We start from the raw sequence: 22,887 nt of genomic DNA on the forward strand, positions 1-22,887 counted from the left end.
CTCTCCACCCCTCCTCTTTCAACCCTCTCCACCCCCTCCTCTTTCAACCCTCTCCACCCCCTCCTCTTTCCCCCTCTCCACCCCCTCCTCTTTCCCCCCTCTCCACCCCCTCCTCTTTCCCCCTCTTTCAACCCTCTCCACCCCCCTCCTCTTTCAACCCTCTCCACCCCCTCCTCTTTCAACCGTCTCCACCCCCTCCTCTTTCAACGCTCTCCACTTCCTCCTCTTTCAACCCTCTCCACCCCTCCTCTTTCCCCTCTCCTCTTTCAAACCTCTCCACCCCTCCTCTTTCAACCCTCTCCACCCCTCCTCTTTCCCCTCTCCTCTTTCAAACCTCTCCACCCCCTCCTCTTTCAACCCTCTCCACCCCCTCCTCTTTCAACCCTCTCCACCCCTCCTCTTTCAACCCTCTCCACCCCCTCCTCTTTCAACCCTCTCCACCCCCTCCTCTTTCCCCTCTCCTCTTTCAACCCTCTCCACCCCCTCCTCTTTCCCCCTCTCTACCGCCTCCTCTTTCCACATCTCCACCCTCTCCCTCTCCAACCATCGCCCTCCCTCTTTCCGTCCTCTTTCCCCATCTCCACCCCCTCCTCTCCAACCATCTCCCTCCCTCTTTCCGTCCTATTTTCCTCCTCTCATCTTCCTCCCCGTCTTCCCTCATCTTTCTCGCTTGGCTCTCTTTTCCCGCCCTCCTCCCGTCTCCCCCACGCAGTCTCTCTATACCTCTTGTTCTCTTCCCTCACTCCCATGCAGTCCCTCTATCCCTAAATGTCCTCTCCTCCTTCTCCCTCATGCTTTAGAGGTTTCCATTCATGTCCAGACTAGAGCAGGGAGAACACTAGAGAGAATAGGGCTAGGCTAACTAGATAATGGCGGAGCCATGCAGACTGCCACGCCACTGTTTAGACCCTAGGCCCAGCCCAAGGCCCAGTCCCTGGTTAACATGAAACTACACTTAAAAATGTAGGCTAGCCAGCGAGCCCAATAGCCAAACTGGGGCTGTGTGTGCGTGTCGGTAGACAGTGTGTTCGCCTGGCCGGTTAATGTGTGTGTGTGTGTCAATGTTTGTGTGTATGTGAACGAGTGTGTGTGTGTGTGTCTGTTTGTGAATAGACAGTATGAATAGTCAGATTTAAGTGTGTTGATGTGTTTGGACAATATGGATTATTTTAAGTGACCGTGTGTGTGTACAGTGCAATGTCGGAGTGTGTACAGTATATTGACAGCGTGTATATTTGTTTGTCTATACTGCTGGTAAAGTAAGTGTACTGTGTGTGTGTTTGCATGTCTGGGATGAGTTTGCGTGTCTGTGGTCTAACTGATGAAGCAGTATCTTGCACGATTGGAGTGGCCAGTCTCCCTCCCTCCCTCCCTCCCTCCCTCTGATCCCACCTCTTAAAGGGTATTCATCACAGAATCCCAATTACTTGTGCTGCCTGCGCATACTTTGCCAGCTGTTTGGGAGAGCACTCACCCACCTTCAGGCTCTATTTTAATTAAGCCCAGCCAGCCTAACACAGAAACATAGGCTGTGTCCCAACTGGTACCCTATTCCCTATATAGATTCCCTATATGGGCCCTGGTCAAAACCAGATGATATTATAGGAAATAGGGTACCCTTTGAGACATAGACAGGCCGTGTTGTCTTTCTCCTGTTCAGATGCATGGTAACACTGGAGCTTTAGGGCAGAGAGTGGGGCTTTGGTGCCCCCTGTGGACACTGATGGGACTGCAGCAGCACAGGCCACTCCACAGAGTGGAGCGGAGTTTCTTTTCAGTTGTCTATTCCGTCAAGTAGTAAAACATCTAGAATATCTATAACAGAACAATATCTATGACAGAACAATATCTATGACAGAACAATATTTGAGATAAAAAATTGTGATAATATAATGATGGAAGTGGAATTATCAATAATTGAGTTATGTACAGTAGACCACAGTAAAGTCCAGTAACATATCCACACAGAGCGAGATGCCTAGTACAGTTGGCATGCCGTGCCTCTGCTTGTATGTTGAAGGTGTTTTCAATTGGTCGAGAGGGAGTTTTGATCAGTTTTTAATTGGTTGCTATAAACAGCTGAATGGAAGACTTCCTGGTTCTCAGTGAAACTATTAGAGTGATCAAAGACTACACTAATTAATCTGACACAGTGAACCCACTGAGCACTGGGACAGGACACACGCCCCGCCTCACCCCACCCACAGGAATGTGTGTGTGTGCGTGCGTGATCGTGTGAGCGTGCGCATTCGTGCAGTGTGTGTGTGCCGACTCACCTCTCCGATCTGAACGTGTGTCTCGTCAACAGATTGTGTGTATGACTGAATGATATCCTTCATGTGGACGATGTGGCTCTCCTCGATGTCCTGAAATTTCTGGAACACAGAGAGAAAACATACAGGAGTAAATATACAGCACATTATACATCTCCACTGAGGAGACACTAAATCTGGGCAAAACAAATATGGCAGTAGAAGATTTAGGACCTGGAGTTTTCCCTGACCTGACCTGATCAGGAACAACTCTGGGCACTAGCTGTAATATATTGAACTAGGATAAAGAGTTTCTGGTCAGGCCAGGTCAGGAAACCTCTGGCCTCTATCATGGGTTAAGATTTCAAAGAGTCCAATGTGTACAACAGAACATATGCACCGTGTCCAATGTAGGAGAAACACTGGGCAGAAAGATTACTCTTGGATTGATAAAAACACATGTATACATTTCCCTAAAAGAGAAACACTTCTTCTTTGTGCCCTAGCCACTTCCTTCCTGTGTGTGTCGTCTCTATTTGGGTGGTCTAGAAACGAAGGCACACCAACACACAGATCCCACTGCAGCACAAGGTGCTAATTATCCAGGGCGGGCCAGCCATGAGATACACAGAGCGGGGCTCATCTCTGGGCTCTGGAGCGGTCTGTGTGTGTGTGTGTGTCTGGGCTCTAAACGATGGTGTTTACTCCCATCCAGGGCTGGCTCTGACTGGGGAGAGTTTGGGGTAAACCGAGGAGAAGGACTATAAATAATCATAAGCTGGAAAATCACAGCGTGGATAGAGAGGGAAGATGAGTGTACCTGACCTCATTAACATGGATATAGGCAATCTCTTACACACACACATCCATGATTGCTCCAGCAAACACTACCACAGCTAGTGTACACACTCAAACACATGACACACAGAGTACATTCACAGGCGAGCACACTTGCTTAAACCCCAGCATTCACATCAGCTTACAGACAGTCAGACAGACAGTCAGACAGACAGACAGACAGTCAGATACACAAACTTGAAACACACACAAGTGATGTCACAGAAGACATGTGTGCCTGTGCCGTGTTTAGAACTCATGTGCTGAATTTGAGAGGAGCCATTGACTGATCTTAGGAAGCAGAGCTGCCCTGCTGTTGTCTCGGAGGGAAAACAGAAACGCTGCCCTAACTCAAACCAGTTTGGCCGTGTGGCTCGCTGCAGTGCAGGATAAGGAGGGTAAAATACTGTTGTCTGATTTGAATTTGGAGTTTATCTAATCAGTCGTTCAGATGGTTCCAATCAGAGTTTTCCACAATGATTCCGTTAGTGAGGAAATAACACAAGCTGAGACGATGCAGAGCAAAGAACACACACAGCACGGAATACTGAGCGGTAGACACGCACACACACGCACACACACACACACACACACACACACACACACACACACACACGCACACACACACACCCAAGAGCCTTAAAACATGCACACAAAGCACATACTAGAGTAGAGTACACCACACACAAAAACAAGAAACCCACACAAACACATCGTCCTGTAGTACTAGAAAGTGGATGGAATACCCACACACAAACACATTGTCCTGTGGTACTAGGAAGTGGATGGAATACCCACACACAAATACACACCTGTGCAGTTTCAGCCATCTTCTGTTCAAACTCGGACTTGGCTGTGGCGTATTTTTCCACAAAGCCCTTGTAGGTTTCCGTGGCTTTCTTGGCCTTCACTCCAGCCTGCAGAGATCAGAGACAGACAGACAACAGGAAAATGGCCATCTGTTTTCATGTGTCACCTAGTATAGTTTAGTCTGGTGTTCTTACAGTAAGTCTAGTGTACAGTACCTTGTCCACATCTCGCTGTGTGGCTCCCTCCTTGCGGAGTCTCTCCTGCTCCACAGTTTTGGCGTTATAGTTCTCCTTGGACTTCTGTAAGGCTACCCCAGTGGTCTGGATGGTCTGGACGGCCTCCAGTGTGGACGCCACCTCCTCCTTGGTCTGAGCAGGACAGAGGAAGACAGCAACCATTGAAACACTTAAAACACATTCATTTTAGTGTCCTTGTTTGAAAAGTCCATGATTGAAACCACTTAATGGAAGCAAAGATCATTAAAACGGTAGAAAGTAGTTTAGCTAAAATGGCAACTTGACATTCTGTGTGTGTGTGACAGTGTTGTGGGACAGCCTGTTTAGTTATGCTGAAAGCTCAAACCCAACTCTGCTAATTCACAGGCAGTGTTTGATTAATTAGACCTGCTGGCACATACATGCCATAGGAGGTGACACTCCGGTGGTTACTCCAGGCAGGACAGAGAACACAAACATTCTCTCCAGACTATCAGTAGAATCACTCTTCTGAAACTCTTCCCCATAGCAGTGACTGAAATAAGTGAGCTTTACTGGTCTCCAGAGGGTAAACATAGGTTGTCACCAGCAGCAGCCTACACAGGCAGACAGAGCAAAGACACCAGCAAGGACAGACTAGTTGACGCAGCAGGTAGCTTAGCGGTTAGAGCGTTGGGCCAGTAACCGAAATGACGCTGGTTCGAATCCCCGAGCTGACTAGGTGAAAAATCTGTCGATGTGCCCTTGAGCAAAGCACTTAACCCTAATTGCTCCTGTAAGTCACTCTGGATAAGAGGGTCTGCTAAATGACTGAAATGTAAAATGTCATGCCTAAAGGAACAAAGCGGTATGTTGTGTTGTGTGATTCTACCTGCCGTACTGTTTGTAGGTCTGCGCTTGTTATAAGGAAACTATGATGTGTGGTGTCGCGTTCGGTTCTCCGTCATGCACCTTTTTGTGGGCCTTGGCCTGGTCGTCCACGTACTTCTGCACATCTTTGATAAGCTCTTGTAGCTTCCTCACCAGCTCTAGGTGGCAGCTGGCCAGCTTCTCTGTGGACGTCTTAAACACATCCCACACCGGAGCAAACGTCCTGCAGCACACAGACAGACACACTTTATTAACTGGAGTGTGTTCAGTAGAGCATTCATTCAGGGAAGACTTGTCTTATCATTAAATAGGGAGGGTTGATATGGGACACAAACTTATCTCTCTTCACCTGACGCGCGAGCGTGTGTGTCTTACCCGAGCTGAGAGAAGTTGCCAGCTGACTTGGCAAGTTTGGTCATTGACCTGGCATAGACCTCTTCTATGGTAGCCCTAGAGGGACAAAGCACATAACGTCATTACCTTAATCATTTTTACCTACTGAACCTACAGTAACATCACTCAGTATGTATTCCCAAGGACACTCTATTCCACTACTTTTGACTAGGGCCCATAGGGCCATTTGTGATTCAACCTTACTCTACTGAATCAGTTCAACCATTATAAAATCGATCAACACAGTACTAAAAGGCCTCAAATCATCTACCGGTTGTAAGGAGTTCCATTGAGTGATTACAACAAGTACTAGACATGTAAGTCAAAGCACAAGACAACTCCACACCCACCAAACACTCACAAACACTAGGGACATAAATGTTTGACTGCAGGCACAAAGTTGAGTGTTAGTCAAAGCAAAGCCCAACCAAGTGTGGTTCATCTAGTAGTGAGCTTTGTTCATCACGGTCTTCCATTTATTTAGTGTCATGTCGAAGCACAGAGAGGAGAGAGCTTCCCATCCCTCCCCTCCTTTCCTCCCTCTCTTCCTTCTCTCCCTCCCTCATCATCCCCCCATTCTCCTACATGGAAGTGACAGAAGTACAAACTTAAAACATTGTTTTAGTGGAGGCCTGAATAATGCATGTATGATTTACTTAGCCTCCCACTGCAGTCAGGTCACCACAGGAGGAGAAGAGGAGGGTCAGGCAGGGACAACCAGAGGCAAGCACACATTCACACACACAGCATTCTGACAAACACGCATGCCAAGTTACATGTACACATGGCTTCCATCTCCCTTTACTAACAGATATCAGTGTAACTTAGCCTAGATGCACTGGAACTCTACCAAAGGTTTGTATAAGTTCTTCTTGACAGGTTACCATGGCAGGTTACCGTGGTTTGTCATCCTTATCTCCATCCTTTTCACAGGAAAATGACGTGGTCCAGTTCCCAAACCACAACTCAAGGCACATGCACACCCCTATTCCGTGGGAGACCAGGGATTGGTGGGCAAAGAAGGATTCCCATTGGTGTATACACATTTATGAAAAGGGTGACATGGCTCGTTCGGCCAATAGGCTGCTCCCCCTGAACTCATTCACACACACACACACACAAAAACACACACACACACACACAGAAAATGCCATAACTCCACAGAGAATAAAGGCACTCCAGGTGTGTAAATACACTCTGGGCTAAGACCGCTCTCCCCTCCTAACACACAGACCTGCCTGCACCCCTCCACTCCACACTCAAACACTCACAGATTCAATGTTACAGACCAAATGCCTCTCAAATCCATTTATCTTTGACTTATATAGATGCTAGTGAACAACTACCTGCAGGACGAATATTGTCTGTGTGTCATAGTAGGCCTATATAACTTTACACATGGTACAGTACTGTAGGTGCATGGTCTTTTTCAGGCCACCAGAGGGAGCCACAACACAGTGTTTCTGAGATGTGTGAGACTTCCTCAAAAGGAACACAGAAACCCATGGGATCACATGTCAACACTGATTCTGATGGGTAGGTAGGTGTGCAGGTTGAGTCTCAGTTACACAGAACAGTAACGATATAGGCCTAAACCTGAGATGTAGGCTAGTAAGCTACCTGTGACCCATCTATTCCAGTATGAAAAATGTATGCACTCACTAACTAAGTCGCTCTGGATAAGAGCGTCTGCTAAATGATTAAAATGTAAATGTAAAAATGTAAATCTACACCACAGACTGGACATAAGACTGTATAGGGCAAGTCTACGCCTCCACTAACAGGAGCTTCCCTACCCACAGTGTCAAAGCAAACCGCAAGCTGTGGAAACTTGACGGTTTCTGTGGTAGCCTAATATTTATGGTCTGTGGCAATACATAGTGTAATAAATGCGGTGTCTGTTTGAGTGATGAGCACATTTTTGAGTGGGCCAGCCCAGCCTGAATTCCAACAGGAGACCTTGAGCAGACAAGGTTATAAAAATAGACCTCAAACACAATGAAAGACATCAAGGCGTGAGAGGAATTCTAAAGGAGGTATGATTAAGCTCTTATTATGGTTGAGAGGCTACAGGTATGCAGTCCACTGCCAGTGTTTCACAGTCCATGGAGTGTTCAGGTGTGCAGGTGGCCTAATCAGGCCTAAGCCTGGGAGAGTAGGCTACACCACATGCTCCTTCCACAGCTAATTCTCTCTGTTAAGGAGAGCTAAAAGAGGACTGTATTTCCTTAGGTTGGATTAATCAAACTGTGATTGCTCCTGGGTGATATGAAATACTGTACTTCGATATGAATCTCCTTTCTCCACAGCCTTTCGTACTCACCTAAATATAATTCAAGTGATTGATTGACTACAACACAGGCTCCCTCTATAGCAAATAGGTAGTATAACCCTAGTCACACAATTCTTCAAGTGATTGATTGACTTGATAATGTAATTTGATTCCGTTTGAAAAGTAACATGTAGGTAAATGTGATTGATGAGAAAAGGCAGAGAGAAAAGAGTTTCTATAAAGACTTTGGCTAAAGAAACCTGTGTGTGTAAATGATCTATTAGTGTCAATGGGAAATGTGTGAGAATCTCAAGTTAGCTATTTAGATTTGGGTCAGGCTCTGAATAGCAAATAACTAAAGTAAACGGAAAATAACACTACATTTGCATAACCATTGAACCGGAAGACTAGAAAATTACACCTGCACTGAGAGAACCAGACTAAACTGAAGTAGTAAACTAATATATGCCATTTAGCAGAAACTTTTATCCAAAGCGACTTACAGTCATGGGTGCATACCAGACATGTTTTCTTGAAGGGAATGCAGTCATCCTATTTCCCAGAGTAACCAAAACATCACCCATAATATTATTTTCACTATTAAAATGAACACTCTCTCATCTGTGACTATCAGTATGCTTGTCATTGTAAATAAGAATTTGTTCTTAACTGACTTGCCTAGTTAAATAATGGTTAAATAAAAAAAATAGAGATCGACAAATAGATCAAATGTAACATTCACTCATGATTTGGAAGAATTATCACTGAATTATTGTAATGTTTGTTTATGTGTCAATTAATCCCATAAGGGATGGGTTGCCAACTGGCGATTTGACCCAAAAATTTAATGTAATTAATTAATTCACTCCAACGGCTACTGGAATGGTAAATAACTTAATAACTAACTTATGTATCTTATAAGCACGTACTGACAACGTCTGGATGTAGCCTTCCTATCGTCAACTCTAGGTGTGCTAGGTATGTTAGCTAAGCTAGCTATCTGCGAGCTTAGCTAACATCAATGCTAGCTGTGAGTGCTACTGTAACTAGCTTGCTAAGTGACATTATAGCTGAGAAGAGCAAACGGATCAATCAGTTATAGAACAGATACTGTATCCTCATAAACGTATAACTCAGAGAGCTATATAGCGTTTACGCCCCCTCTCCCGCCGCACACCCCTCCCCTTGTGCTTCTCAGCCTGTGTGTGCGCCGTTGCTGTGACTTCTGTTACACAAACAGCTTCTCCCACTCTTTATTTGCAGCAAAATTGAGTGGGAAAAGTCGCTAAATGCTATTAAAACCACAGAAAAGTTAGGTGGCAAAACTCCCCAAAGGCAGCCTGAAAAGTAGCAGAATTTGTCACTAGACTCTTTTACCAATAAAAGTCCCTGGAGCGGTCTGGAAACGTTCTTAATATAGCGACAAAGAGACTAAATTGGCAACACTTATCGGCACGGAAGACAGTGAGCCAACCCCTATGCCGTGGGAGACCATTGACTGGTAGGCAAAGAAGGATTCCCATTGGTGTATGCTAGCCTTGGGCGGTATACCGTATTATACGGTACAGTGCATTCGGAAAGTATTCAGACCCCTTCACTTTCTCCAAATTTTGTAACGTTACAGCCTTATTCAAATATTTTTTTTTTTTTTTTAATAATATGCCTCAATCTACACACAATACCCCATAAAGACAAATTTTGCAAATGTATTAAAAATTTAAAACAGAAATACTGTATTTACATACGTATTCACACCCTTTGCTATGAGACTCGAAATTGAGGTCAGGTGCATCCTGTTTCCATTGATCATCCTTGAGATGTTTCTACAACTTGATTGGAGTTCACCTGTGGTAAATTCAATTGATTGGACATGATTTGGAAAGGCACACACCTGTCTATATAAGGTCCCACAGTTGACAGTGCATGTCAGAGCAAAAACCAAGCCATGAGGTCGAAGAAATTGTCCGTAGAGCTCAGAGACAGGATTGTGTCGAGGCCCAGATCTGGGGAAGGGTACCAAAACATTTCTGCAGCATTGAAGTTCCCCAAGAACACAGTGACCTCCATCATTCTTAAACGGAAGAAGTTTGGAACCACCAAGACTCTTCCTAGAGCTGGCCGCCCGGCCAAACTGAACAATCGGGGGAGAAGGGCCTTGGTCATGGAGGTGACCAACAACCCTGACAGAGTTCCAGAGTTCCTCTGTGGAGATGGGAGAACCTTCCAGAAGGACAACCATCTCTGCAGCACTCCACCAATCAGACCTTTATGGTAGAGCGGCCAGACGGAAGCCACTCCTCAGTAAAAGGCACATGACAGCCCGCTTGGAGTTTGCCAAAAGGCACCTAAAGGACTCTCAGACCATGAGAAACAAGATTCTCTGGTCTGATGAAACCAAGATTGAACTCTTTGGCTTGAATGCCAAGCGTCACATCTGGAGGAAACCAGGCACCGGTCATCACCTGGCCAATAACATCACTACGGTGAAGCATGGTGGTGGCAGCATCATGCTGTGGGGATGTTTTTCAGCGGCATGGACTGGGAGACTAGTCAGGATCAAGGGAAAGATGAACGGAGCAAAGTACAAAGAGATCCTTGATGAAAGCCTGCTCCAGAGCACTCAGGACCTCAGACTGGGGCGAAGGTTCACCTTCCAACAGGACAACGACCCTAAGCACACAGCCAAGACAGCTTCGGGACAAGTCTCAGAATGTCCTTGAGTGGCCCAGCCAGAGACCGGACTTGAACCCTATCTAAAATCTCTGGAGAGACCTGAAAATAGCTGTGCAGCGACGCTCCCCATCCAACCTGACAGAGCATGAGAGGATCTGCAGAGAAGAATGGGAGAAACTCCTCAAATACAAGTGTGCCAAGCTTGTAGCGTCATACCCAAGAAGACTCTATGCTGTAATCACTGCCAAAGGTGCTTCAACAAAGTACTGAGTAAAGTGTCTGAATACTTACGTATGTAAATGTGATAGTTTTTTATTTGTAATACATTTGCAAAAATTTCTAAAAACCTGTTTTTGCTTTGTCATTATGGGGAATCATGTGTAGATTAATGAGGGGAAAAAACTATTTAATCCATTTTAGAATAAAGCTGTAATGTAACAGAATGTGGAAAAAGTGAAAGGGTCTGATTACTTTCCGAATGCACTGTATATTTGGAAATAGCCACGGGATGGTTTTTCAATACCGTCAATACCATTGAAACTATTTATTTGAAGTTTTTCAATAAATTGTCATATTTTAAGCTACTTTTTAAGTAAATACCTGCAGCCAACTTGTGCAATACGTTAGGAAATAAAGCAGATCGCGTTTTTCATTACACCAGTCACATTATGAAGCTTACCATAGTTCCCCAGAACAGTTGAGTCAGTCACATGTTTGTTAGTAAATAGTACAACAGGAGAAAGCGGGAGCAGGTTAGTCCAGCTGTGTATTGACAGGGGTCGCGTTTTATATTAAAATTCCACTGTTTGGTTTTTTGCTTCAACAGAGTGATCAGGGACGTGCAACTATAGTTTTCCTTCACAGAAAATACATTAGTGCAACACATTCGATAGAAAATAACAGAAGTGCAACGCTATTAGGCTAGCAGCCATACAAGTGAATGCGTTTACAGGTATTTTTTGCTAAAACGATGGATGGCCATCATATTTCTAATGTTTATCATAGAAAGAATGTAGCCAGGTACATTTCATAATGTTTTGCTTAGTTAGTCTTGCATTTCACTGAGGAAAGTAGGCCGGCTACACCGAGAAAAGTACCGTAGAAAAGTAGCTCCACATCAGTCAGAGCTGTCTGCTGATAGAATGCCTGTTCATTCTCATCCGAGTAGAGACGTGCAACTGAAACACAAAGTGAGTCTGATGCCGAGCAGAAATTACAATAAGAAGCATTTTAGATCTGCATTTATAAAAACGCAGCAAGATAAAACGCATAAGAAATTGGCGTATCTTTTTTTCCTGCGTGAAAAATGAAGAATTCTGCATTAACGTGACCCCTAAGTTTAACTTGCTAGTTATCTAAGTAAGTGGCTGAATTAATAAGGTGACGTGGCATCATATCGTGTTCGCTTTCTGCAGTGTTTGAGAAGTCAAAGCCCTTTGGATAAGTTATTTGTACAGATTTGTACTGTTCTTCCTTCTGACGAGCATGTTTCAAAACCTTTTTCATTTGCACAATGTCTATCATTCACATTCGCTTGTAAATGTCAAAACTCACCAAAAATGACATTCGGTAGCTCCTACCCATATACATATAACTTTATGAGCTGGATTGCCTGTCTTTGCAATTTGTTTCTTTTCATTTGTGTTCATTAGCATATTTAGCTAGCAGCCTCCATGGAAATTCGCTATAACTTGTGCTTTCTTAGCATTCTGGTTATAGACGCTCAATGGGCTTTTTTGGGGCGCCCCTTATGTACTAAGCCAGTAATACCGTAAATCCCGGGATGAGAGAAGGACAGTATGAAAATCTGGATACCGCCCAACCCTAGTGTATGCACATTTATGAACGGGTGACGTGGCTCGTTCGGCCAATAGGATGCTCCCCCTGAACTCATTATTTTGACAGAGGAGGAAGCAAGGCATTTTCACATTGGGCTTTACCAATGAGCCAGCAGTTGTCACTTTATCGATTGTACTTTCACCGGGCATCCTCAACACATGACCCAATTTGACTGTGCATGACCTTTAACGGACTGTCAACTTTAAGGTTAACTAGAAAAATTGTGTTGAGATTTGAATTCACCTCTATGATGAGAACAGCATTGGGTTAAAGCCTCAAAACAAGGGCGAGTGGAAGTTTAACTAAGGAAAACCCAAATGACATAGCCTGGTTACAACCATAATAGTTAGCACATGACACAGCACAAACAGATCCAGAACCAGGCTACCAACAACTTACCTTTCTCTGATGAACTCTGTAAGTTCCTTGGAAGAGATTTGACCATTCTTCATGTTGTGGTAGAGAACATCAAATCCATTGTTTTTTTCGCCCTGAGAAAAAAATAAAAATAATGAAGAGATGATTAACCTAGATAGTCAACTGAAATACCGGTTGTGGTTTAAATAGTGTTTCCTCCATGCTTTACCGGCCTAGCCTTCTCCACTATGAGCATTCTCATGGTCTGCATGGCTGTTAGCTGCATCGTCAGCAGCCTCGACTGGTCCACCATAGTCATCCTGGCCATAGTGTTTAGGTTCTACTATGCTCCCTATATGTCTCTATGGTCCCTACAATGGTTCTAACAATCCATGTACGGTTCTATGCTCCCTAAAGTGGTCCCTATGCAATTTTATGCTCCCTAAAACGGTTCCAACGGTCCCTATATGGTTCTATGCTCCCTAGAACAGTTCTACAATCCCTATACACTCAATATGTCCTGAATAACGTTGATGGAGCAGGTTGAAGTTGGGTCTTCAACAGTCAGAGACTGTTTAGATAATACTGTCACAGACTATAGACCACTATTCTGTGTGTTTGTGTAGCAGTAACCATCACTACTCTGGATGGGTGTCCAGTTGCACCATTGGGTTTTTAAAAATGCATACACCACCACTCAATAATTCATATGCAGTGGACTTGTAAAACTGTCTGATGTTTGGCTAGTGTTAGGTTCTGAATAAACAAGGTAAAAACTCAGAAACTGACAACTAGAAAAAGCTCAAACCAAGTTTATTCAACCCACTGGGTGCCTCAGGTGCAAGCACAACATACAGTGGCTTGCTAAAGTATTCACCCCCCTTGGCATTTTTCCTATTTTGTTGCCTTACAACCTGGAATTAAAATGGATTTTTGTGGGGTTTGTATCATTTGATTTACACAACATGCCTACCACTTTGAAGATGCAAAATATTTTTTGGGGTGAAACAAACAAGAAATTAGACACAAAAACAGAAAACTTGAGCGTGCATTACTATTCACCACCCAAAGTCAATACTTTGTAGAGCCACCTTTTGCAGCAATTACAGCTGCAAGTCTCCTGAGGTATGTCTCTATAAGCTTGGCACATCTAGCCACTGGGATTTTTGCCCATTCTTCAAGGCAAAACTGCTCCAGCTCCTTCAAGTTGGATGGGTTCTGCTGGTGTACAGCAATCTTTAAGTCATACCACAGATTCTCAATTGGATTGAGGTCTGGGCTTTGACTAGGCCATTACAAGACATTTAAATGTTTCCCCTTAAACCACTCAAGTGTTGCTTTAGCAGTATACTTAAGGTCATTGTCCTGCTGGAAGGTGAACCTCCGTCCAAGTCTCAAGTCTCTGGGAGACTGAAACAGGTTTCCCTCAAGAATTTCCCTGTATTTAGCACCATCCATCATTCCTTCAATTCTGACCAGTTTCCCAGTCCCTGCCGATGAAAAACATCCCCATAGCATGATGCTGCCCCCACCATTTTTCACTGTGGGGATGGTGTTCTCGGGGTGATGAGAGGTGTTGGGTTTCGCCAGACATAGCGTTTTCCTTGATGGCCAAAAAGCTCAATTTTAGTCTCTTCTGACCAGAGTACATTCTTCAATATGTTTGGGGAGTCTCCCACATGCCTTTTGGCGAACACCAAACGTGTTTGCTTCTTTTTTTCTTTAAGCAATGGCTTTTTTCTGGCTACTCTTCTGTAAAGCCCAGCTCTGTGGAGTGTACGGCTTAAAGTGGTCCTATGGACAGATACTCCAATCTCCGCTGTGGAGCTTTGCAGCTCCTTCAGGGTTATCTTTGGTCTCTTTGTTGCCTCTCTGATTAATGCCCTCCTTGCCTGGTCCGTGAGTTTTGGTGGGCGGCCCTCTCTTGGCAGGTTTGTTGTGGTGCCATATTCTTTCAATTTTTTAATAATGGATTTATGGTGCTCCGTGGGATGTTCAAAGTCTTTGATATTTTTTATAACCCAACCCTGATCTGTACTTCTCCACAACTTTGTCCCTGACCTGTTTGGAGAGCTCCTTGGTCTTCATGGTGCCGCTTGCTTGGTGGTGCCCCTTGCTTAGTGGTGTTGCAGACTCTGGGGCCTTTCAGAACAGGTGTATATATACTGAGATCATGTGACACTTAAATAAAGTCCACCTGTGTGCAATCTAACTAATTATGTGACTTCTGATGGTAATTGGTTGCACCAGATCTTTTTTAGGGGCTTCATAGCAAAGGGGTGAATACATATGCACGCACCACTTTTCCGTGATTTATTTGAGAATTTTTTGAAACAAGTTATTTTTTTCATTTCACTTAACCAATTTGGACTTTGTGTATGTCCATTACATGAAATCCAAATAAAAATCAATTTTAAATTACAGGTTGTAATGCAACAAAATTGGAAAAACGCCAAGGGGGATGAATACTTTTGCAAGGCACTGTACAAGTCAGACAAGCACATATTTATACAGTGGGGAGAACAAGTATTTGATACACTGCCGATTTTGCAGGTTTTCCTACTTACAAAGCATGTAGAGGTCTGTAATTTGTTATCATAGGTACACTTCAACTGTGAGAGACGGAATCTAAAACAAAAATCCAGAAAATCACATTGTATGATTTTTAAGTAATTAATTTGCATTTTATTGCATGACATAAGTATTTGATACATCAGAAAAGCAGAACTTAATATTTGGTACAGAAACCTTTGTTCGCAATTACAGAGATCATACGTTTCCTGTAGGTCTTGACCAGGTTTGCACACACTGCAGCAGGGATTTTGGCCCACTCCTCCATACAGACCTTCTCCAGATCCTTCAGGTTTCGGGGCTGTCGCTGGACAATACGGACTTTCAGCTCCCTCCAAAGATTTTCTATTGGGTTCAGGTCTGGAGACTGGCTAGGCCACTCCAGGACCTTGAGATGCTTCTTACGGAGCCACTCCTTAGTTGCCCTGGCTGTGTGTTTCGGGTCGTTGTCATGCTGGAAGACCCAGCCACGACCCATCTTCAATGCTCTTACTGAGGGAAGGAGGTTGTTGGCCAAGATCTCGCGATACATGGCCCCATCCATCCTCCCCTCAATACGGTGCAGTTGTCCTGTCCCCTTTGCAGAAAAGCATCCCCAAAGAATGATGTTTCCACCTCCATGCTTCACGGTTGGGATGGTGTTCTTGGGGTTGTACTCATCCTTATTCTTCCCCCAAACACGGCGAGTGGAGTTTAGACCAAAAAGCTCTATTTTTGTCTCATCAGACCACATGACCTTCTCCCATTCCTCCTCTGGATCATCCAGATGGTCATTGGCAAACTTCAGATGGGCCTGGACATGCGCTGGCTTGAGCAGGGGGACCTTGCGTGCGCTGCAGGATTTTAATCCATGACGGCGTAGTGTGTTACTAATGGTTTTCTTTGAGACTGTGGTCCCAGCTCTCTTCAGGTCATTGACCAGGTCCTGCCGTGTAGTTCTGGGCTGATCCCTCACCTTCCTCATGATCATTGATGCCCCACAAGGTGAGATCTTGCATGGAGCCCCAGACCGAGGGTGATTGACCGTCATCTTGAACTTCTTCCATTTTCTAATAATTGCGCCAACAGTTGTTGCCTTCTCACCAAGCTGCTTGCCTATTGTCCTGTAGCCCATCCCAGCCTTGTGCAGGTCTACAATTTTATCCCTGATGTCCTTACACAGCTCTCTGGTCTTGGCCATTGTGGAGAGGTTGGAGTCTGTTTGATTGAGTGTGTGGACAGGTGTCTTTTATACAGGTAACGAGTTCAAACAGGTGCAGTTAATACAGGTAATGAGTGGAGAACAGGAGGGCTTCTTAAAGAAAAACTAACAGGTCTGTGAGAGCCGGAATTCTTACTGGTTGGTAGGTGATCAAATACTTATGTCATGCAATAAAATGCAAATTAATTACTTAAAAATCATACAATGTGATTTTCTGGATTTTTGTTTTCGATTCCGTCTCTCACAGTTGAAGTGTACCTATGATAAAAATTACAGACCTCTACATGCTTTGTATGTAGGAAAACCTGCAAAATCTGCAGTGTATCAAATACTTGTTCTCCCCACTGTACCTTCTGACTAGGCGGAGTCATCTCCTTGCATGTTTAAGATAAACAATCCTTCTCTGTTGCTAGGCAGGAACTCAGTCTGTTCCTCTTACTGGTATTGTCAAGCCTGCCTAAGTCCTCTGGCCCCCCTCCCAGAGGTTTCTTCTCTCTTCAACTGTTGACCTTATCTCGAGTTGAGTTCCCCATCCCTCCTTGTCCTATTTCTACAGAAACTGGCCTGCCTTATCAGGAATTGAGTCTAGACTGTTACTCTTCGCCTCCTTCCTTAGAAATATTAACTTCACTGAGACAACATACACAGCAAATTTCACTGATCCAAAATACACTACAAACTTCACTGAGCCAAAAAATACGCACAATTTACAAAGCCAAAATACGTGCACATTTTACAGAGCCAAAATACAGCCAAACTTTACGGAGCCAAAATACAAGACAAACTTGACCGAACCACAATACAAACAGCAGCTTTTCTGTAGCCCGGGTACCAGTCGGTTTAGCTCACATTCCACTCCTTGTACTCCGTGTCATGCCCAAGCTGTTTAACATGACAGGAGTGGAATGATAGCTAGACAGACTGGTACTCAGACTCGCTTTCCTCACCTCAGGCTCTCTCTGTTTGAATAGTAGGCTATGCGTTAGGGAAGTTCTAAGTCCTTTGAGGAATACCTTACCAGTGCCCTAATCTTACCCCTACGCATTATGAGGCCAAACACAAAACTGACCTAAGATCAGTTCTTTAGGTGTCCGCATGCTTCCCACCCGAACAGTTCACAAGAGTTTGTGCATATATTATGATGACATTTTGTGACGTCTTTGTTCGTTTTGGACTTTGGTGAGGGCACACAAGTCTACGCCCCTTCGTCAGTGATTGGTCAACAATCGGTATTCTTCAATAAAGTCTTTGTTGTCATTCAACGAGAGACGATTCGTTTTCATGCACATTTTTAGCATTGAGAAGTACTGCAACAAACATCTTAGTTAGATGTAAAATTGCACGACTAAGATCTCCTCTGCAAAAACGTCAAAATTAAATGACTGATTTCTTGAGTTATCTTGGATTCATTCGGACTATTTTGAGGAAATGTATAGTGGGTAGGTAGGTATTTTAAGGGCGTATGCGAGCACACACGTTCGGTTCGCCTAGCCGAGTTCCAGCCGAATTGAAGCATGCTGATGCCTTTGGAGGCAACTTCCTCCTGCAGCAAAGGGCTGCCCTGTGGCAGAGCCTAGGTATGTCCAACAGGGGGAAGAAATGAGCAAGCTCATAGTAACTGACCTGGATCAAACCTGGGTTATCAGGCCTAATCAAGGGTAAATCAGGAAACTAATTCCACAACTCCTCAACAACCTTTGACTTCCTCTTTATCATCATGTGACCCTGTATAACGGAGATCACATGCCAACAAAGACCAAATATTCCTCTTACATTAATAAATTACACAATCAATAGTTATTACTGTACTATGAAACAATCAATAAGTATTACAGTACTATGGTAACTTCAGTACAAATGACTGACACATCCTATAAACTAGCGTTTGAAACACAATAGCAAAGGGACAAATAAAGGGACAAAACCTTGATAGGACGCAAACGTTCAAATCCGGTTATAACTGATAATGTTGTACCTCATCATGGAATGACACAGTCACCAAGTCAACTCTGGCATAGCCTAGATGTGAAATCCCATCTCGCTGTGGTTCACCTCGTCAACGGAACTAACCTGTGACTGACACACAGCCACTTCCTGGTTGCTTCCACAGTCAGCAATTTGTATCGGTACCATACATCATCATCACACCCCGCTGTGCTTATTTAACCCATGGGTTCATCCAAGAGGTCAGGGGTCAGGGGTCAGGGGAGGCTCATGCCAAACGAACCTGCAGCCTGGTGCAAATGACGATAGATATTTGCAGGGCAAATAAAAAGAATGAGAGAAAGAGGAAAAGCAGAAAAGTCATTTCCTGCAGCCAGACAGAACAGCAGGGGTATAAAATTGTCCAGACTATGTCTAAATTAAAAATACCAAATGGCACTCTATTCCCTATATAGTGCACTACTTTGACCAGGGCCCGCACAGTGCTCTGCTCAAATGTAGTGCACTATATAGGGAAAAGGGTGCTATTTCAGACACAGCCCATTACTCAGCTCTGTGGCTATAATCAATAGTGTGACTTAAGCTTTAGCACATGACTCACACAGCATGTATCACATAGGCTATCCTTGGCTAACAGCTGCAAATTCTGTCCCGTCTGCTAACTACTGTACAGACCGTGGCTGTCACAGACCTCAGTCACTGACTGCAATGACTAGATGCCAAGGAAGCTGCAGAGAGCGAGAGACAGAGAGAGGCAGAGAAAGTGAGAGACAGAGAGGCAGAGAAAGAAAGAAACTGAGACAGAGCGAAATAGAGAGTCTGAGACTAAATACAACTCCAAACAGGAAGGGCTAATATTATGTACATGTGGAATGCAGCAATATAAAATAAATTCAATACAAAAGCTAAATAAAAACAAACGCAGGAAACAGGTCTGGGCGTTTTTACTTTTTCCACCCCACCAGTACAATGCCCCATAGTGACTTGTGAAGAACAGAGAGACACACATTCTATACAAGGCAACAGCTTTCGTGGTTTTGAGTCTGAAAACCAACCATGCTGTGTTATTTCACTACACAAAGTTGAAAAACTAACAGTATAAAGAAGTGAGTGGTACTAGGAGTGCCACATGGCTCTTGACTTGAAATGCCCCCTTCATTGACCAGGTGATTAATATTCTAACCACACATTGTGAAATTCAAGACCAGTCATTACTCTTGGCCTGGCAGTGAGTGGCCTGTTTAAGACTGCAGTGCTCTCCACCTCAGTGAGAGATAACATGTGGAGGAGTTGGCGGGCGCATACCAATCCATGCCTCTGTGGAGTGAGACTAGAGATGCTAACAATGTCTGATTGAAAGCTTCCCAAGAACAGAGAGCCGAGAGAGAGATTTTCTATTAATAATAATAATAATAATAATAATAATAATAATATGCCATTTAGCAGACGCTTTTATCCAAAGCGACTTACAGTCATGCGTGCATACATTTTTGTGTATGGGTGGTCCCGGGGATCGAACCCACTACCTTGGCGTTACAAGCGTTGTGCTCTACCAGCTGAGCTACAGAGGACCATCCAAGGTGTCATGCAAAGGGTGGCTACTTTTTTGGTTACTATATGATTCCATATGTGTTTTCATAGTTTTGATGTCTTCACTATTATTTTAAAATGTAGAAAATAGTAAAAATAAAGAAAAACCCTTCAATGAGTAGGTGTGTCCAAACTTTTGACTGGTACTGTATATAGCATTCTGTTGGTGGCAAGAATTTTGTATAATAATTTTAATGACTTTCTACATTGATCAAGTTTGATCCTAAAGTTATTGGTCCCCTCCCCCATGTCAAACACTTGGATTCAGGAGGTGGGATTATTAAGGAGATAGGGTGACATCACCCTAACTCATATTTTAATACATTATTGGTAACATGATATTATCTGACCTAATTTAAATAAGTACTGCCTTGTAACCAACATCTGAGAAGGCTTGTTGGCAGAGGGGCATGGTTTATATAGCTAGATAGCTACTCGACTGGTGCCGAAATTTGACTGTAGGGTGTCAGCAAATATAATAAAGTTTACACTATTCATCTATGGCAAAGACACATTTGTTTCCCCTTTCATCTGTGTCTGGTGTTAGCTAGTTATTGGCTAGCTAGGACTTCAACCAGCATGGAACAAAAGGGAGGGGAAGTGTCCTTCAAAACTCTGACGCAGTTGTCATGTCAACACATCCGCCAGTGCTGCTGTGAACCGCATCACAACAGACATGCCAAACCTGAGATGTATAAAAAGAAAAGACATCATTGATGAAATTTCAATGGTTGTTTGAGTTGCTTTGTGTATCACCAAATTTGCTTGAGATTACTTTACTGCAACACCGCATCCAAGTTTCTTGCCTTTTTGAAGAGCGGTCAGTCAAGGCGAGCTCATGAATATAAGCTCCCATCCACTCAGCCTGACTTTTCAAACTTCCTGGTAGTTAGCCATGAGAGAAAAAAATATATTTGGATTTTTTGGGGGGATTTCTATCCCCCAAAAATATTATGGGTGATATTTTATGCACTCAAAAGGCTATTTTACATGGGAATCTGAAGGACTGTGCCCATTTACCCAAATAGAATCAATAGGCCTATTTAAGTTGCATTGATGATTAGCAACTGCCACAATACAACATGTTACTTTTATACCACAATACAACAACATGCTACTTATATACCACAATACATAGTGCTGAGCTATTAGTGCTTATTGAGGTCGGTCCTTATTACAAAATAATCACGTTTTCGAGTTGGTAATTTTTTTGTATACATTAAATGCATTATGAAGTGATATTAAAAAATGATTTGAGCTTTTTAAATGGAAATTACAAAGCCAAAAACAGTGAAAATATTCCATTGTCTCTGTCAGGTCCACATTGGGTAGACATCAATAGAAAAATAGGAAATGACTATGAAATTATCAAACATTTCAGTTGTGTATATTACTTTGTTTTTATTTGAAGACTTTATTATTTTTCATTCCTTAAAGTCATCGTCTCATCTCTGCTCAGGCAGTAGCAGCCAGCCAGCCAGACCATCTAACGTTATCTTTGTGCTCCCCATACTGTGCTGTCTTTAGTTATCCTATTTAGCTAGACTAGCCTTCCTAAGTATGCTGCAGAGCTGTCTTCTGAAATCATTTTTACTAGTTCTTTAAAGTAGATAAGGCATACTTTCACAAACTGACTATCCCTCTCATCGTTGTGTTGTGTACATTCCTCTCTCATGCGGTCTATGTGGTCTGAGTGTATCTAACCTAACGTCGCAGGCATAAAAGTGTCTCCGTCTCTTTCCGAGCCTGTACCTTAGTGGTCCGAGCCGGAAAGAACAGGTGCAATAGATGATGGTCATTACAGTTATTAACCACGTTTCTGCGCTGAACTAGGTTGAATATTTGCTTAATGAAAACTACAACTCCCTTCAACCCAGCGTCCTACATAGTTCTGGACTTACCATCTCTCGTGAATGATTTGATTACTCTAGAGCAGTGGTCACCAACCTTTGAGTCAAGATCACTTTCGGCGTCAAAATGCAAGCCGAGATCTACCGCTAACATTTTATTTTAACATTACTTAAAAAACGTAAGCCTGTGCAACATTAACCTATTAAAAGCAGTACTGTAGCAATGAGGTTTGTGCAGTAGGCTATATACATTATCACCACATATTGGCTTTGCTTGAATTGCCCTACCAATGCATTGTTGTACGGAACATTAAAAAAAAAGTATATTTCAACATTTGAGGTAGGCTATATGATCACACCGGTAATTGATCCATTGTTGTATTACTTGTGAGGCACAGCTGAGGGAGCATACATTTAAATAATTTGCTTTTTATTTTACTGGGCTGATGGTGCCTGCATCTGATGGTCAGTCTCAGCGGAGGGAGAGAGCAGCAGACTGAGGGTCCACCTCTCAACGTCCCTCCGCTCTCCCTTTCCTCCGCTGACACTGACCAAAAAGGGACACAGTCTTCCAGCTGATGGCTAAACTCGAGTCGCACTGCATTATTTCTGCCTCATGCAGAAATTCATGCTGTTACTCCTATGAACAGAGAAAGTGAAATATTCCTCGATATTAAAAAAGGCCCAAGCCGCTAATAAAACAACAAGCCTATCGATACACTTTCCTACTCATTCATTACAGCTGCAGTGCTGGTTGTAGTGCCTCGGAAGAATGCGCATTTTATGGTTTGTAAAAGTGTTGCATAAAAAGTGTTGACAGTGCAGAGTAAGAACAGCAGCTCTTTGCTGTATTCGTTGACAGTCTCTCTCTAGTCATGGTTTTAAAAGTTTTGAAATCTCACAGTATCAACTTTGCTGTAGCTTTCTTTTACGCCTGCTACATTACTGCTGACACGGTAATCTGAGCCATCCGATTGGCCAGTGGTAGACCTATACTGCACTTGATTTGCTCTCCGGGCCCGCTGGGAACAAGAGTTTGTACGTTCAGACATCTGAAATGGTTAAAAATGGGAACACTTCGCCTACCCGGAAGCAGGGCAGCTGAATCGGGTGCACCTACCATCAAAGGAACGCATGCCTTTATCATTGTTGTTTTTTACTGAAATGTTTGGCGATCGACTAGGAATGCCTTGGAGATCTACTAGTTGATCGT

The 22,887-nt window shown here is 43.5% G+C and overlaps 1 protein-coding gene across 5 annotated transcripts in view; it reads right to left on the reverse strand.

Annotated features, from left to right (window-relative positions):
* Window positions 1–22,887, reverse strand: part of LOC121582153 (F-BAR domain only protein 2) — a 76,551-nt gene that overhangs the window by 35,854 nt on the left and 17,810 nt on the right. For all 5 annotated transcript variants that reach the window (XM_041897772.2, XM_041897769.2, XM_041897771.2 and 2 more), the window contains exons 2-7: window positions 12,561–12,652; window positions 5,360–5,434; window positions 5,066–5,207; window positions 4,115–4,267; window positions 3,902–4,006; window positions 2,277–2,375 (exon numbers count right to left, since the gene is read on the reverse strand). In XM_041897772.2, the coding sequence (XP_041753706.1) occupies window positions 2,277–2,375; window positions 3,902–4,006; window positions 4,115–4,267; window positions 5,066–5,207; window positions 5,360–5,434; window positions 12,561–12,652 (666 nt within the window). The remainder of the gene's footprint in view (window positions 1–2,276; window positions 2,376–3,901; window positions 4,007–4,114; window positions 4,268–5,065; window positions 5,208–5,359; window positions 5,435–12,560; window positions 12,653–22,887) is intronic.

The sequence above is a fragment of the Coregonus clupeaformis genome, chromosome 15 (genome assembly GCF_020615455.1).
Source record: "Coregonus clupeaformis isolate EN_2021a chromosome 15, ASM2061545v1, whole genome shotgun sequence".
NCBI classification, from domain to species: Eukaryota; Metazoa; Chordata; class Actinopteri; order Salmoniformes; family Salmonidae; genus Coregonus; species Coregonus clupeaformis.